Source organism: Zonotrichia albicollis, chromosome 1 (assembly GCF_047830755.1).
Source record: "Zonotrichia albicollis isolate bZonAlb1 chromosome 1, bZonAlb1.hap1, whole genome shotgun sequence".
Classification (NCBI taxonomy): Eukaryota; Metazoa; Chordata; class Aves; order Passeriformes; family Passerellidae; genus Zonotrichia; species Zonotrichia albicollis.
In genome coordinates, this window is record NC_133819.1 from 4,657,441 (window position 1) to 4,671,939 (window position 14,499).

Genomic DNA, 14,499 nt, shown 5'->3' on the forward strand with positions numbered 1-14,499 from the left:
GGCTCTGCTCCCAGGGGTGCATTGTTGCCTCTGCTTTCCTGCAGCAAAAGCTTCATCTTCTGACTCTGATCCTGACCATCATCAGTGAATTTCTTGTATATTAAACCATGATAAATTGCACTTAACTGTGAATCAGTTCTTCTAGTTGAAACTAAGGTGTTTGACTCTTCTCTAGGCTCTGTTTTGGATATTATCAAGCACATTGTGGCCAAAGGAGAACACAAGACTGGTGTCCTGGATGAAGCTTGTATAGCCACAATCCTTAAGGAGGTGCTGGAGGGACTGGACTACCTGCATAAAAACGGGCAAATCCACAGGTATTTTATGTTTTTCTCATGTCATAAAATGTTATTGAAACAGAGTAGCTGAGCACAGTCTCATCCCATAACTTGCTGAGGGCATAAAGAGAAAAAAGTAAAAGTGGGAGCTTTATTAAAATGCAGAATTCAAATGTTTGTATTCTATATACTATGTCTATATTCAATGACTAGGCCAAATTTGGGTAAATTTTGGGGTGTTGAAAGTTCTAATATAGGGAATCTCTTTCTAAATGTCAACATTCAGCTGCAAAGTGTAGTTGATGGAAAGCTGGAAAACTTCCACTGGTTTTGTTTCTTGCAGAGCTACAAATTACCAAGAGCACTTTGTAGGCAGAGTTGAGCAATTTAATAAAAAGTCCTTCCAGCTCTGATTCTTTTTTTTGAGGTTAACTGTAAGATCAACATAATAAAATTTGAATTTGAGTAATTTTATTTAAAAAAAAAGGAAATAATGGAAAAACTAATTAGTTAACTAGTTAACTAATGGCCTGTGATTTGACAGATCACTGAAATTCATGGGTTTCTATGCTGGTGTTTGTCTGGGATGTGTTTTTAAATCACATTTTCCTCTCTCCTGGTGTCAAGGTGTGGTGTAGTTCAGTAGAAGATGCTAAGTTGGTCTGTTCTGCGTTCAAAAGACTGAGATTTGCAATCCTAAATATGTGCTGAAAATAGAATATACTGCTTGTGGGTAATGTACACAATCCCAGCCACAGACTGCTACTGGAACAGCCTCTTCTTTCTTGGCAATTTTGGGAGCTTGGCTCTCCTCTGGTACAATGCCATTATAAGCATTGCTGCTGCTGTGCTGGAGTAAGTTTCTGTCCTCTTATAACTGCACTAGAAGAGGTGATTTTTTTGCCAAAATGTTATTTTAATTAGAAAGTACAGGAAGTACTCATAGTTTCAATCAAACTGACTGGCTTTTCTAGGTTATTTTGGATTAAAAGGAAAGAAACAGTTGGAAATTATTCAGGTGGAATTCTTCTCCCTGAAAGAAGTCTCAAATTTCAGTTTCCAGTCTCAACTCAAATTCTGATTTAACAAGAGTCATTGTCTTCGTTGGAGCCAGTTTTGATTTCATAGCTGGTTGCTTGTTGCTTAACTTTGTTTTTTGAGATAAGACTTAAGGCAACTCTGGGAATTTAGAGTAAAGCAATAAACCAACTTACTTGCCAATTACATGGCAGTAAGTTTTCACTTTGCCATAAGTAATTGACAGAACTGTGTTCATCTGTGACCTGCAGTAGGTTTGCTTGGCTGATGCAGTTATCTTCTGGTCTAGTGAAATTGAAATATATATTTTAAAGCAGCAGAAACCTGTTAAATCTCAGTTTCTTGGAAGATACTGCATAATGTTTCATGTATTGAGGAGAGGTGGTTCTCCATTTGGCTGGCTGGAGTGGAAAAGCAAAACTAGTAAATGTGGTGAAGATTAGAGATAATAAATTTATGTGTGTGGTGTGGGTGGTTTTTTTACTGCACTCAGCAAAAATACCATGTTCACAAAATTCAAACTGCTGGTCTGAAGAAAATATGATACATAATGAATCATTTGGAATTGAACTGGATCAAACCTGCTGTGACCATTCTCATCCTGCTCATCGAAGCATTTTGCCCAAACTTCAGCAAATAGATCAGAGCTGTGTCATTGCTGCAGCTTAAGGTTGTGGTTATGCATCAGCCCCTTTCATGTGTTTCATCCCTGTATTTGGGGGCTGCTCCAAAAACTGTGTAATATTTTATCACAGAAAAGGATTTGGATTATCTCCTTGTGCTGGGTACAGGGCTCTGGGAAATTTGGAGAAGTGGGATGCAGAAGGAAAGGTGTGTGGTTTCCTACCTGTGATACAAAGCAAGCTGTCATGCCTTTGAGGGATGAAACACGTTTCCATAATGGAGTTCATCATGCTGTGTTCCATTTTATCCAGATGTGTGTGTGCTGCTGAGGAAAACACAGTTTGAAGTTGCAGTGCAGCTGGGACCTTTCCTCATCTGCAGGAATCTCTGTATGGTTTTCCCATTTTGCTTCATGCTAGGGGTCATAACACTGGCCATGCCTGATGGGAAAGGCAGGTGGAAATCTTGCAGCCATGCCTGGGATGCTCTCAGAGGAAGTGTTTAAAATAACTGAACTCTGCTCCCCTGGGTCAGCTTCAAGTATCTGGCTCTAAAGGAAAGCACATCAAGTGATGGCTGAAGTGCAGATATTGTATCTGTAGTGTGGGGCAGCTGCACTTGGGGTGAACTTTAGGCCAGAGCAGGATCAGCTGTGAAGGGTCAAAACGGAAGGGCTTTAGTTAAGACCTGGAAGAGCCAGCCCAAAGCAAGCAGCCATCCAGCAGAAAAAATGTTCAGCTGGTTACACTAAATCTCCAAACTCTGCTTATATTACGCCTTGGAGAAAACAACTTGATAAAATTAGAGACACAGCATGAGTGAGTGACTGTAATTAGCACATCTGAAGTTGGACAGGCAGGCCAGTGGCACAGCCCAAACTGTGAATATTGGGTCCCAAATGTAATTTTGTGGGCACTGTAGACCAGAAGTGGGGCTGTAAATCACCACTGAGATCAGAGAACATATTTCTGTCAGTGGAGCTGCTCAATACTTTTAAATTATGCATAATCTTAAATGGGTAAATGAAGTTAACACGTGAAAAACTGGCTTAATGAAATTTTGCTGCTGCTGAATCTTGCTCTGCCTATGCCTGCCTCGAACTTCATGCCACTTCCAATTAAGGTTTGGGGAGCTGTCTTGGTGTGGAAGTGCAAATCCCTGCTTTGGACAGGAGGGGAGTTTGTCAGTATTCTCTAGAGGAGATTAGAAAGCCAAATATCTAGTGAAGGCTTAAATTATAATTTTTTCTTGTTTACTTTCCTAATTAACAGCCAGAGCGACTTTGAAACTTGAATAGACACCATTGTTCAGGAATAAATGCTGAAGTCTCCCACATTGCCCAAAGTGATGTTTTTTTTTTTTGCTTTCATCTTGCAAGGGCTGATGGGAAGTGTCTGAGACCTTATGGCAAAGACAATGGGGAAGACAAAATCAGTTTTATTTTATGAACACTGTAGACCACAGTAAGAATTGATTTCAAATGGTGCCCATCTTCTCCAAAAGCACCAGTGGCAGCCTGATGTGGGAGCTGGCAGCTCCCTGGCCTGTGCCTGTCCCCTGTGTGGTGCCAGCTGCTGCTGTCCCTGCTGTGCTTGCTGCGTGGCACGGTGATCCCAGGGAGGGTTGGCAGTGCCACTGATCCAGCTCATGTTCAGTGAGGGAAGTGCCTGGGCAGCAGCCACAGCTCTGGGGAGCCCTGGCTGAGGCTGTCCTGCAGGAATCTGCTGGGGCTCATCCCTGTGGGGAAGTCAAACAGCACTGACAGTGCTGTCAGGGGTCGTTGCCAGGCTAATCTGGGCTGGGTGACACTCAGGGGATGTTGTACCTCTTCCCCATTTAGACTCTGATTCCTCTGTGTATTTGGGGATTAGCAGGAGTTTGATGAATGACTTAGAAATAAAACTAAAGCAAAACCAACCCAAGAGGTTTTATTGCTTAAAAAGATTGATTGGAGGGAACTTCAAGGCTTTCTTTTTCAGGTGCTGCTGCGTATGGCAGGCTGACAAATGAATCATGCTGATTAACTGTTACAAGGTCTCTCTGTCTTTCTCCCTATTTTTATCTCTGAGCTTATCTTCTGTTCATGATTAGCTGTTGTGTAACTGAATATTTTAGTTAGTCCAGGTGAAATAATACACTGCTTAAATATAAGCAGATTCTCCTATTGCAGCACAATAAATGTGATTCTGTCCTGTTTTTTTGTAAAAACAAAAAAAGCCTGGGAAGTGGTTTAGAGTTGCATGCTCTTGAACTATTGGCATGGCAGCAATCCAGCTATTAGTTTGTTTGTTGCTCTACTTAATACAGAGTGAGAGGAGCAGCAACATGTTTTATATGCTGGGTTAGATCAGCCTGTGCTGCCACACAAAATGTTTGGGGTGTTTTGGTGTCTTTTCAAAATCAGAATGTGAGCAGCAGGGTGCTGGGACAGCTGTTTGAATGTGGCTTTGAAGAGACCCTGGAATCAATATTCTTGCTGTGCTTTTATGCCACATAAGTTAATTTTTTTTTTTTTGGGACCTTAGCTTGGTTTTGACAGGGAATCAAAGTTTAATTCTTTCCCTCTTTACCCATACTAAGAGTAAATAACTTGTGAAAAACGGGCATCTATCTGTCTGCACATACACATCACCAATACTTGCATGTGGGATTTTTGCAGGAGCTCACCTCCAGTTGCAAGTTTTTGATTTAAGATGAAGGAGCTGTTGGATGCATTTTGGCAGAACTTGGCTGTCCTACAGGATTCAAGTTTAATTTTCATATAGCTGATGAATGCATTGATAGCCATGCTGGCAGGTATTGTGGTTAAACTGGATTCCAGTATGCCTCTGGAATAGTGTGCTTTCATGTTTCTGTAGGAGTTCTGTGGGAGAACTTCCAGCTCTCCTCTCTGCAGTGCTGTGATCTTGCTTTGGGGAGTGTGTTTTGGAAATGAACTTTGGTAGGGGAGGTTTGAGGAATGGATAACAGCATGCAGAGCCTTTCCACCTCTACCTTCCAGTTTGATTTTCAGTCAGGACATCAGTAATTTGAAAACTGGCTGTTGCTTAGCTGTGGGAAGTGCAGCTTTTTATTCAGAGAGGTGTACGTTGGTCTCTTCTCTCTTATAGTATGGGATGGGTAGAAATAACCTTTAGAGTTAGTAGTTAGTAGAAATTCTAGAGCTTTAATTTGTAAATAACTCAGAAGCCAGAAGAATAGAAATGTTCTCTTGTGTGTCTCAGTAGAAAGAAAGAGAAGAGGCTGCTCTGGATTGTGCTGGGTGATTTGTTCCCCAAATAAACACCTTGCTGTGCAGTGCCAAGGGCCCAAGGAGCACTGAACCCCCAGTCTTTGCACAGACACACTGGGGTGTATTGTGGTGGTTTGGCAAACCAGCATGCTTTCCTGGTGGCTGTTTCTTCCACTGCATCATCCAGAAATTCATTGTTTAAAAAAAAGAAACTTCCCTGTGGTTGTGGAGAGATAATACAAACCAGATGTAATCCCAAATCTGCAGACAGCCAGAAACAATAACTCCTGTGGAGACAGTTCTCAAAGTGAATAAAGACAGTCTTTGCTCTGAAGTGTAAAAACCTGGGATTTCAACCACTGATGGTAAAATGTCATTGCTGCAGCAATCACAGGGGTGCTGGGGGCCCTGCAGCAGCTCCAGGTGATGCCCAGCTCTTGGGAGCTCCCTGCAGTGCAGGAGTGCAGGTGGGTGATGTCTGAAGGTGTGGCTGCTGCACTCAGGTGTTTGATCCCCTGTCCTTTCCCTCACACCCAGGAGCTGCCTCTGAACTTTGTCACTGGGTGTCCTGCAGTTACTCAAAGTAACTTTGGGTCAGTCCAAAGGAAAACCCAACTGCTAGAACTGGTAAAATTGGTACAATTGCTCTGGCCTTTTATAAAAGGGAGAGGAGCTTTTAGGTTTTTCTCTGTGCTTTGCTACATGGAGATGAGAAGCAGGAAAATATGATTAAGAGTGGGAAAATCTCCTAAAGGTTCTGCAGCAGTGACAGGTTTTAGTCAGTGATCCATGACTGTGTTGTACACTCAGGTAATGGTGGTTTGTAACAATTCTCAAATTGTCAGGAGTGTTTGAATTTGATGGGTTTCCAGGGGGAATAATCATTCAGTGTCAAAAATGTAATCCCAAATCTACAGACAGCCAGAAACAGTAACTCCTGTGGAGATAGTGCTCCTCAAAGTAACTTTGGATTAGTCCAAAGGAAAACCCAACTGGTAGAAATGGTAGAATTGCTCTGGCCATTTATAAAAGGGAGAGGATTTTTAGGTTTTTCTCTCTGCTTTGCTACATGGAGATGAGAAGCAGGAAAATAGGATTAAGAGTGGGAAAATAGAGGTTGGGTGATCTCCTAAAGCAGTGGCAGGTTTTGCTCAGTGATCCATGACTGAGTTGTACACTCAGGTAATGGTGGTTTGTAACAATTCTCAAATTGTCAGGAGTGTTTGAATTTGATGGATTTCCAAGGGGAATAATCATTCAGTGTCAAAAATGTAATCCCAAATCTACAGACAGCCAGAAACAATAACTCCTGTGGAGATAGTGCTCCTCAAAGTAACTTTGGATTAGTCCAAAGGAAAACCCAACTGCTAGAACTGGTAGAAATTATAGAAATGCTCTGGCCTTTTATAAAAGAGAGAGGATTTTTAGGTTCTTCTCTGTGTTTTGCTACATGGAGATGAGAAGCAGGAAAATATGATTTAGAGTGGGAAAATAGAGGTTGGGTGATCTCCTAAAGGTTCTACAGCAGTGGCAGGTTTTGGTCAGTGATCCATGACTGAGTTGTACACTCAGGTAATGGTGGTTTGTAACAATTCTCAAATTGTCAGGAGTGTTTGAATTTGATGGGTTTCCAGAGGGAACAAGCATTCAGTGTCTGCAGCATTAAATGTATCAAGTGAAAATGTAACAGGCTCTGGGCTTTTACTCTGCAGAAAGTCAGTGCCATTCCCACGTGTGCAACACTGTTTGTGACATCTTTCTCGTGTCACTGCCTTTATCTGCTGTGGATTGCTGAGACCAGGTCACCCAAAATGGGCTCTTGCAGCATCTCTCCAGCAGCAGAGTAATTGGTTAAATTGTCTTGTTCATCTGTTCTGCTGTGGTGATACATGATGTGAATAGAACTCACTTCAAAAAGACAACTTTGGAAATTGTTCCCTGTTTGGTGCAGAATTTCTGGCCTTCATAGATCCTAAAAGCTGCATATGTAGAGGTGCTTTAAGATTTATTCAGACCACTGCAGTCTTTTCATTCATGTCTTATGCTAAAGCAGGAGAAAAGGGCCACTTGCTAAATTTGTGTGGTAACATATTAAACACACTAGAAAAATCTTGCAAGGCTGCATCAGAAAAGATAAATTGAATTAAATCTTGCCTTGTGGAGTTCTAATGAAACTTTGATATTAAAAAGTAAAGTGAATGCTTTAAAAAAAAAAAGTTAGACAAAATCCACACACATTTAGGACAACAAACAAAGAACTGCTACAGAGAAATCAATCCCTTCTTGATAGCCTGGAAAGCATCACCAAGTGAGATTGGGAGTGCAGTAAGGACTTGTTTCCATTGATTTTCTAACTGCTTTCTCCATTTTCTGGGAATAACTGGATTAAATAGAGGGCTTTCTTCCTATGCTGGTCATTCTTAAAACTGTCACCTTTCAGATTTTGGAGAAGGAAGTTTTTCTGACAGGTTTCTTGTGTGTCCTGCCTTCCTCCTGTTGTGCCATGCTGCAGCCATGGCTGAGCAGGAGCTGTGGTGGCTTTGTAGATGGGGACAGTTCTTGGCTGCATGGGGAATGCCTTGGACTTGTGTGTACAGAGACAGACTCTCTGCTGCTCCAGAACAGGATGCTGATTGCCTTTGAGAAAGGGAGAGCTTTTTCAGCTCCCCTTTGTCAATATTTTGTGGCCTAATGTAATCCAAATTGGTTGTGTATTTGCCAGAATGCCTTTCATCTTTCCATCATGGCAGGGAGCTGTGTGAATCACTGACATTCCTGTTCCTTCTGGTGCCTGATGCAGCTTGTACTCACACTGGGGTGATGTACATGTGGTAATTTTTTGGAAATACCTATTTGTGAATGCTTTAGGAACATATTCTGATGTGGCATTCACATTCTCTTAAAAGATTCCTTCACCCAGGGTTTTTCTCTTAGGAAGCTGAAAGGCAGAGAGAGGCCTCAGAGAAAAAGAAAACAATTCTTACCTCATTTGCTTCTCCTGTGTTGTGCTCACATGTGGAATGTGTTTGGAGATTGTTTACCCACAGGTGATTGTTCCATTGGATTCTGCTGGGAGTTGTTTTCACTCTTTGGCCAATCAGGGCCAAGCTGTGTCAGGACTCTGGAGAGAGTCAGGAGTTTTCATTATTATCTTTTTAGCATTGAGTAAGTATCCTTTCTGTATTCTTTAGTATAGTCTAGTACTCTTTAATATAATATAGTATAATAAAGTAATAAATTAGCCTCTGGTAAGATGGAGTCAGATGCATCATTCTCTCCCCTCACTGGTGGACCTGCATTTATGATATCCTGACCTGCAGGAGATCCTGCAGCATGGTGGTGTCACTGGTGTTGCCACGTGAAGCAAACCCAGCTCCTTCCACATGAAAGAATTTGACATGAAATACTGAAATAAGACCACGTTATAACTTGACAATTTCCCTCTGTTACCAATGACTAAGGCAGGGTGTCCCAAAAATATCTGAGCCTCCAGGGGTAGGAAGAGACCTTGTGACTCCACAGCTCACTCTGTGGGCTGCTTTTCATGCAGCAGGTGTTAAAGGAGCTTTGTGCCTTGTCCCCACTGCAGTCCTTAGGAAGCAGGGTCAGGAAATGGACAGGCTGAATAAATGCATTTGTGGAAGAAATCCTGTTACATTTTTAGCTGCTGCTCAATGTATGAGAGCTTGATTTTAAAGCCTGCTGGGCAGAGACCTTTCCTTATACAAGAGAAAGAAATGGAAGTTCTGACAGAGTAGGGGAAACTTCAAAAGTGATGTTTGAAGCTGGAGATGGAGCTTCTCTCTTGCAGTAACTGCTGGAGGTTGTTAGAAGCGTGGGCTGTTTGGCAAGTCCTCCTTGCCATGAGCTGATGTCACAGCAGTGATGTGCTTTGGGGCAATGTGTGAAGCAAAGGCCTCATTTGCAGGAGGAAGTGGTGCTGTGAATATTGGTAGGGTTAGATATCTCCCTGTTGGGAGGCAGGCCTAGGTGCAGTGACTGAAAACTGTTTTTTAAGGGTTTGGCTTTAGCTGGAGCAACTGGCCCACACTGATGTGCACTTGAGGTTCCTTGAGCACTGGAAGCTCAGTGCTGCTCAGAGCTGCTGAGCTGGGGCTTGGCCATGGCTGGGAGGTGGAGTCCAAGGCAGCACGGTCTGTCCTTGGACCACACCTCCCTTTAATCTCTGTTAGGCTTGAGCCACATGGGAAGAGAAGGAATTAATGAGAGCCCCAAAGCATCAGAGACAAAGCTGGCACAGGAGTGAGAAGTGTGAGCTGGACACAATTTGCTGAGATAAAGGAAATTGCATTCACTGCGATAACGGTGCGTGTGACAGACAGGGACACAGTGAGGGGTGTGACACACTGCTGCCTGTCTCACTTCATAACACAGGCTTGCACTGAGTTAGGCCAGGGTCTGCAACTCTTTCTGTACTGCCTCAGCATCTTCCCAGACCCTGCAGCTATTCAGACAACCAAGATGACAGTGAATTTCAGGCAGATCTCCTGCAGCTTTCTTTAGTGAGTTGTCCCTTGTCTGAGCTGCCAGAGCGACTTGACCTAAAAGAAATCAAATTTGAATCATGGTTTCTTGGGCCCCAAACCCTCTACTTAAAGCAGCAGTCCACTTCTGCAGCACTGGGGGTTAGAAAATCAAGAGGGGTTGTACCTAGTGAGTACATTCTGGAGTCTCTGAAAGATATTTTATGTTTTTACAATGAAGTACGATGGGAGATTAATTTCTCATGCAGCCCTTACTGTGGTTTCTGTTTGCCTATGCCAGGTGACAGGATGGAGTTCTCTCTCCCAAGAGGTCTTCAGTGCACTCAGAGTGATCTGCCTGGATCTTATGGGTAGGGCAGGGAGAAAACAAGTACTTGCTGTACTTTTAAAGCTCTCTGTGATGGAGGCTGACAGTCCCTTCCAGTGGCTTTGGCTTCACATGGCTCTGTTTGCAAAGCCACAGTCTGTCAGTCACTTCTGCATTTCAAAGCTTTGCTTCAGACTGCTTAAAAAAGAAAAAAGGTTTTAAAGTTTCTGGTAACATTGGATTATTCATCTAACTCTCTTCAGCCATTAAAATGATAATTCAAAAGCCTTTAATTATTCCCACCTATGTAGCTCCCATGAAGGTGTAGCTTCAAAAATGCTTCCACTGTTGTGAGTTTAGGAGTTAATTATGAGTTGCCTTGTGCTGCTGGCTCAGCTCCTGTGTGCAGGCTGTGGTCTTTGCCACAGCCCAGCAGGTCCAGAGCAGCTCAGAGAAGAGGGAAGCTGCAGTTGCTGTGCCTGCCTGATCCTGGGCAATAAAGCATGTCACTGGGCTGGTCCCCTGCTGCTGCTGCTGGGCCTGGCTGCCAGTGGCCACGAGGACCTGCTGAGAGGGCTGTGGATGAGCAGGGATGGAGCAAGCTGTGGACTTGGCCCTCTCTTCCCTGCTCTTATGCTGGGCTCAGCAGGGAGCATGGAAACTGCTCTGCCAGCTCCCTGCCATTGGAAAACCTTCAAGCTCTGGGAGATGTTTCAGTCTGGCTCTGCAGTTCAGCACAGCACTGTAACAGGCAGTAATTGCACCTCACTCAAGAGTTTGGGACTTTAGGTGACTAGTCTTTAGGTTCAATGCTGTGGCATAAAATGTTAGTGCACACAGCTTTTCTGAGCAGGAATGGGGACGTGCTCATGTACAGCACTTCCAGTACAATTGCCTTGAATGCCTTCTCCTGTGCTGCACTGAACGTGCTGACATTTGAGGGGGTAAAAATACTGATCTGCCTGCATGCTGCAAGCCTAGTTTACATTTTGCAGCTCTAAATGTAAAGCTCTTGCCTGTCACCAGCTTTTTATATCCTGGTTTATAAGGCAAAGGGAAGAGGTGACACAGGTAACAGCATCTTATTGAAGGGAGAGGCATGTTTGATTTAAAATGTCACAGATTGCCTCATGTTTAACTGTATGTAGAGATAATGTCCTGGAAGTATTTTACAAATTACTCAGAACAATGTCAACTCCAGCAATTGGTTGCATTCAGCATAAATATTTTGAGTTATTCATTACCATTAAAAGAAAATAGTAATTGTTGCATCTTTCACCTTCTCTTTTTTTAAATGAAACTTGGCAGGACCAAGCACTCCTTCCTCGTGCCAAATTATGCACTATAGAGTTCAGTCCATGAAAATTTATTGTTGCAGTTGATGTAAATTGCATCTAATGGGCAAATGAGTCACGGCTGTGCTTTGTGCTCTAGAGGAACATGGCAGCAGGGTGGAAGCAGAGGCAGAGCAAACAGAGCTTATCTGTTTCCCCTCTCCTGGGACAGTTTTCTTCTCCCTGCTGGGCTGCAGAGCTCCTGGGGTGACACTCTTTGCTCAGGTCCCTTCTGTTGTGGTTGCAGAGGCTGTAACAACCACCATGGGGTTAGGCCAAGGATTGAGGGCTACAGGTGAGGGTGGATCTGAGCATTCAGCAGGATTTTAAGGACTCTTTATCATGGGAACAAGCCACCAGGATACAGTTAGTGTAGTTTCCCTGTGCCCCACTGAAAAATTAATTGAAGGCAGTGTGGGAACACATCACTTAAAACAATCATCTCATTGCCTTCCTGTGCTCCCAAATCTCCTGTAGCTGCAGCTTGGCTGTAGTTTTGTTGTTGGGATGAGATTTGTTCATACAGCACCTCATGCCTGGGGCCCAGCCCCATCCTGGAGGCATTGATGTGATGTAACTCTTGTCTGGTCAAACTGAGGGGCTAAACCAGTTTGGAATGCAGATGGAGAAGGGTTTCTGCCCTCCTGTGAAACCTTTCAAGACTGATGTGGAGAATCCAGCTCTGCACTGGAGCGAGTCCAAGCTTCTCTTCCCACTCTGGTTGTGAAGTACAACGTAAATAAAAACATAATCCTTATTTTGTGGAAAGGCTCTTGAAGGCTTTAGAAGAGAGGAAGATGAAGCTGTGGAGCAGGAGTGTCCAGAAGTATTGTAGCATTTGTTAAACTATTGACAAGAAAGTTTACTCTAGCCTTCTGTAACTTCATTTAAAATGTGATATAATTATTGTTTATGCTAAAGCTGCTTCCTGTTTCCACTGTAGCAATTATGCCAGAGGCACACAATTTATTCCCAGTGTATCAGCCCAGGATATGGCCATTACCACGTTAATGGGAAGTGCCTTCAGATTGTTACACTTGGCAATAACTGTATCCTGGAGTAACAAACTTCTCACCATTCAGCTCACAAGTTTATGAGCATCTCCTGATGGAAACAAACAGGAAAGCACCGATCACCTTTCCCCTGCCCCATTGCTTCAAATGCACTTAGTTTTAAATATGATTTTAGAGGAGAACCTGCTTCAAAGATGCTGCTGCTGCACCAGTGTATGCTAAAGTGTATGCTGAATGGGTGAGTGCTCACCCAATGCTGAGGCTGCTCTGTGTTCACCTGGTGCTGCTGCAGGGCTGTTACACTGGGGTAGGGATGGCAAAGCTGGAAATTGCTTCTGTGGAACTGTGACTCCTCAGTGGAAACAGTGACTCCCCAGACATCTTGCTGTCTTGCTGCCCCATCAGTTTTGGGGTGCAGTGTGCCAGGCTGGGCTGAGTGATGGCCTTTGCAGAGGGTGGTCACTGTGAGGAGGTGGCACATGAAGTGGTGATGTAATTCTGTAGTTTGACTCGCTGTTTTGGCCTCCTGGATTTCATATTGTGGCCATGACTTGTTTTAATTTCTTGAACCAGCTTTAGGCATCATGTTTACTGACTTTTGTTTCCAATGAGAAAATATGTAAATTTTAATTAATCCAAGCTGAAGTTAAAAAGAAAGCAGGCCTCTTGATTTGAGGGGTTTAAGGGTCTGGAGTCTTTGGGCTCATTTTTTCTATGGGATTCAGTCTGAGTGCTTGTTTTGCTACTTCTTGCACTCCAAGCCTGTCCAGCTTCTCTGCTGTGGTGGGATGGTTTGGTGAGAGGGAATGCCTGCTGGTTTCTGGCTGCTGATGCTACACCAGTGAAACCTGCCTGAGTTGTTTTGGATTGTGAAGTGTGTGATAGTTGAGACATCATCCTTAGTTTTCCTTAAAATCTCCCCTGGCACTTCCTTAATGCTGAGTGTGGTGTGTTGTGGGGGCTTGGTGAGCCACGTGTGCAGCTCTGCCAGAGGGGAAGTTTGGAAAGGCTGCACAATTCTGCAGGGCCCAGCTTGCTGGGGAAATGCTCCAGCATCCTGGGCTGCCTTGGAGTGCAGATGGAAAAGGAAATTACTCTTACTCCAGTAAGAGAATTAATAACTTCAACAGGCAACCTCATGCATCCTATTCCTTTCCCCATGACCTGGAACTGGCAGGGCCTCGTGCATCCTGGCTGTCACAGGAGAATCAGCTGTGGGTAAACATTTCCAGTAGGATTGCAGAGTTTCCTGAACACCCTGTGTTCCCTCTGAATTAGTGCTGCTGTGCAGGGGGATTCCTGGAGGTGCCTGTGCCTGTGCCAAGCACATTTCACACCCTGTGAGCCAGCTCCTCACCTAGGACACAGCAGCCTTTGCTGCTGTGCTCTCTGTGTGCTCCTGGGGCTGGATCCCAAAGGCATATTCTGCCTAAATATTGGCAGGGAGCTTTTCCATTGCTCCTTTTTATGGACCATGAGTTTGTGGCAGTGCAGGGCTCAGTCAGGTTTGTATCTCTTGTGGCAATTAGCTCAACAGCACCAATTAAATTGGATTTAATATGGATGCTAAGGGGGGGAGTGATGCCACCTGCTTAATTCTGCATTTAATCCCTTCACGTCCTTCATGTATTTAAGAGCATCCAGTGATGCTGTATTTTCTGCAATGGCTACCAGGTGCTGGTTGCAGGAAGAAAACAAAATTAATGCTTCTGGAAGGGAAAATCAGCTTCTTGAGGCTATCAGATCTGTATGAAACTCTGAAGTTGTGACACATCTTCATTACTAAAGCAAATAAGAATTTTTCCTTTACTTGTTCTCCCACCTGTGCTTCAACCTGGGGTTAGGCTCCAGGATGGGCATTGCTAGCAAGAGGTGTACATTTGGCATGACCTGAAATACCAGTTTGAAGGCTGAGGGTGCTGTCAGCTGCACTTTGCTGTTCATCTTTAGTGGGACTGTCTTATGGACAGCTTTTTCTGCTGGGTGCTGGGGAAAAGCCTCACCATGCCACTGTCCTAGACTGGATATTGGGAAGAGTCTGACAAATTCTGGTGCTGAAGAGGATGTGTTTAAAATTATCCTGGCCTGTAGCTGACAGTGGCCCAGCCTCCTCTTCAGAGCAGCAAAGCCAGGAAGGAGGAGATTTCCAGGGCCTGACTGGGGCTCTT

The 14,499-nt window shown here is 43.9% G+C and overlaps 1 protein-coding gene across 2 annotated transcripts in view; it reads left to right on the forward strand.

The window, feature by feature from the left end:
* OXSR1 (oxidative stress responsive kinase 1) overlaps window positions 1-14,499 on the forward strand; it is an 88,356-nt gene that overhangs the window by 39,196 nt on the left and 34,661 nt on the right. For both annotated transcript variants that reach the window (XM_005491423.4, XM_074546297.1), the window contains one exon: window positions 176-317. In XM_005491423.4, coding sequence (XP_005491480.2) covers window positions 176-317 — 142 coding nt within the window. The remainder of the gene's footprint in view (window positions 1-175; window positions 318-14,499) is intronic.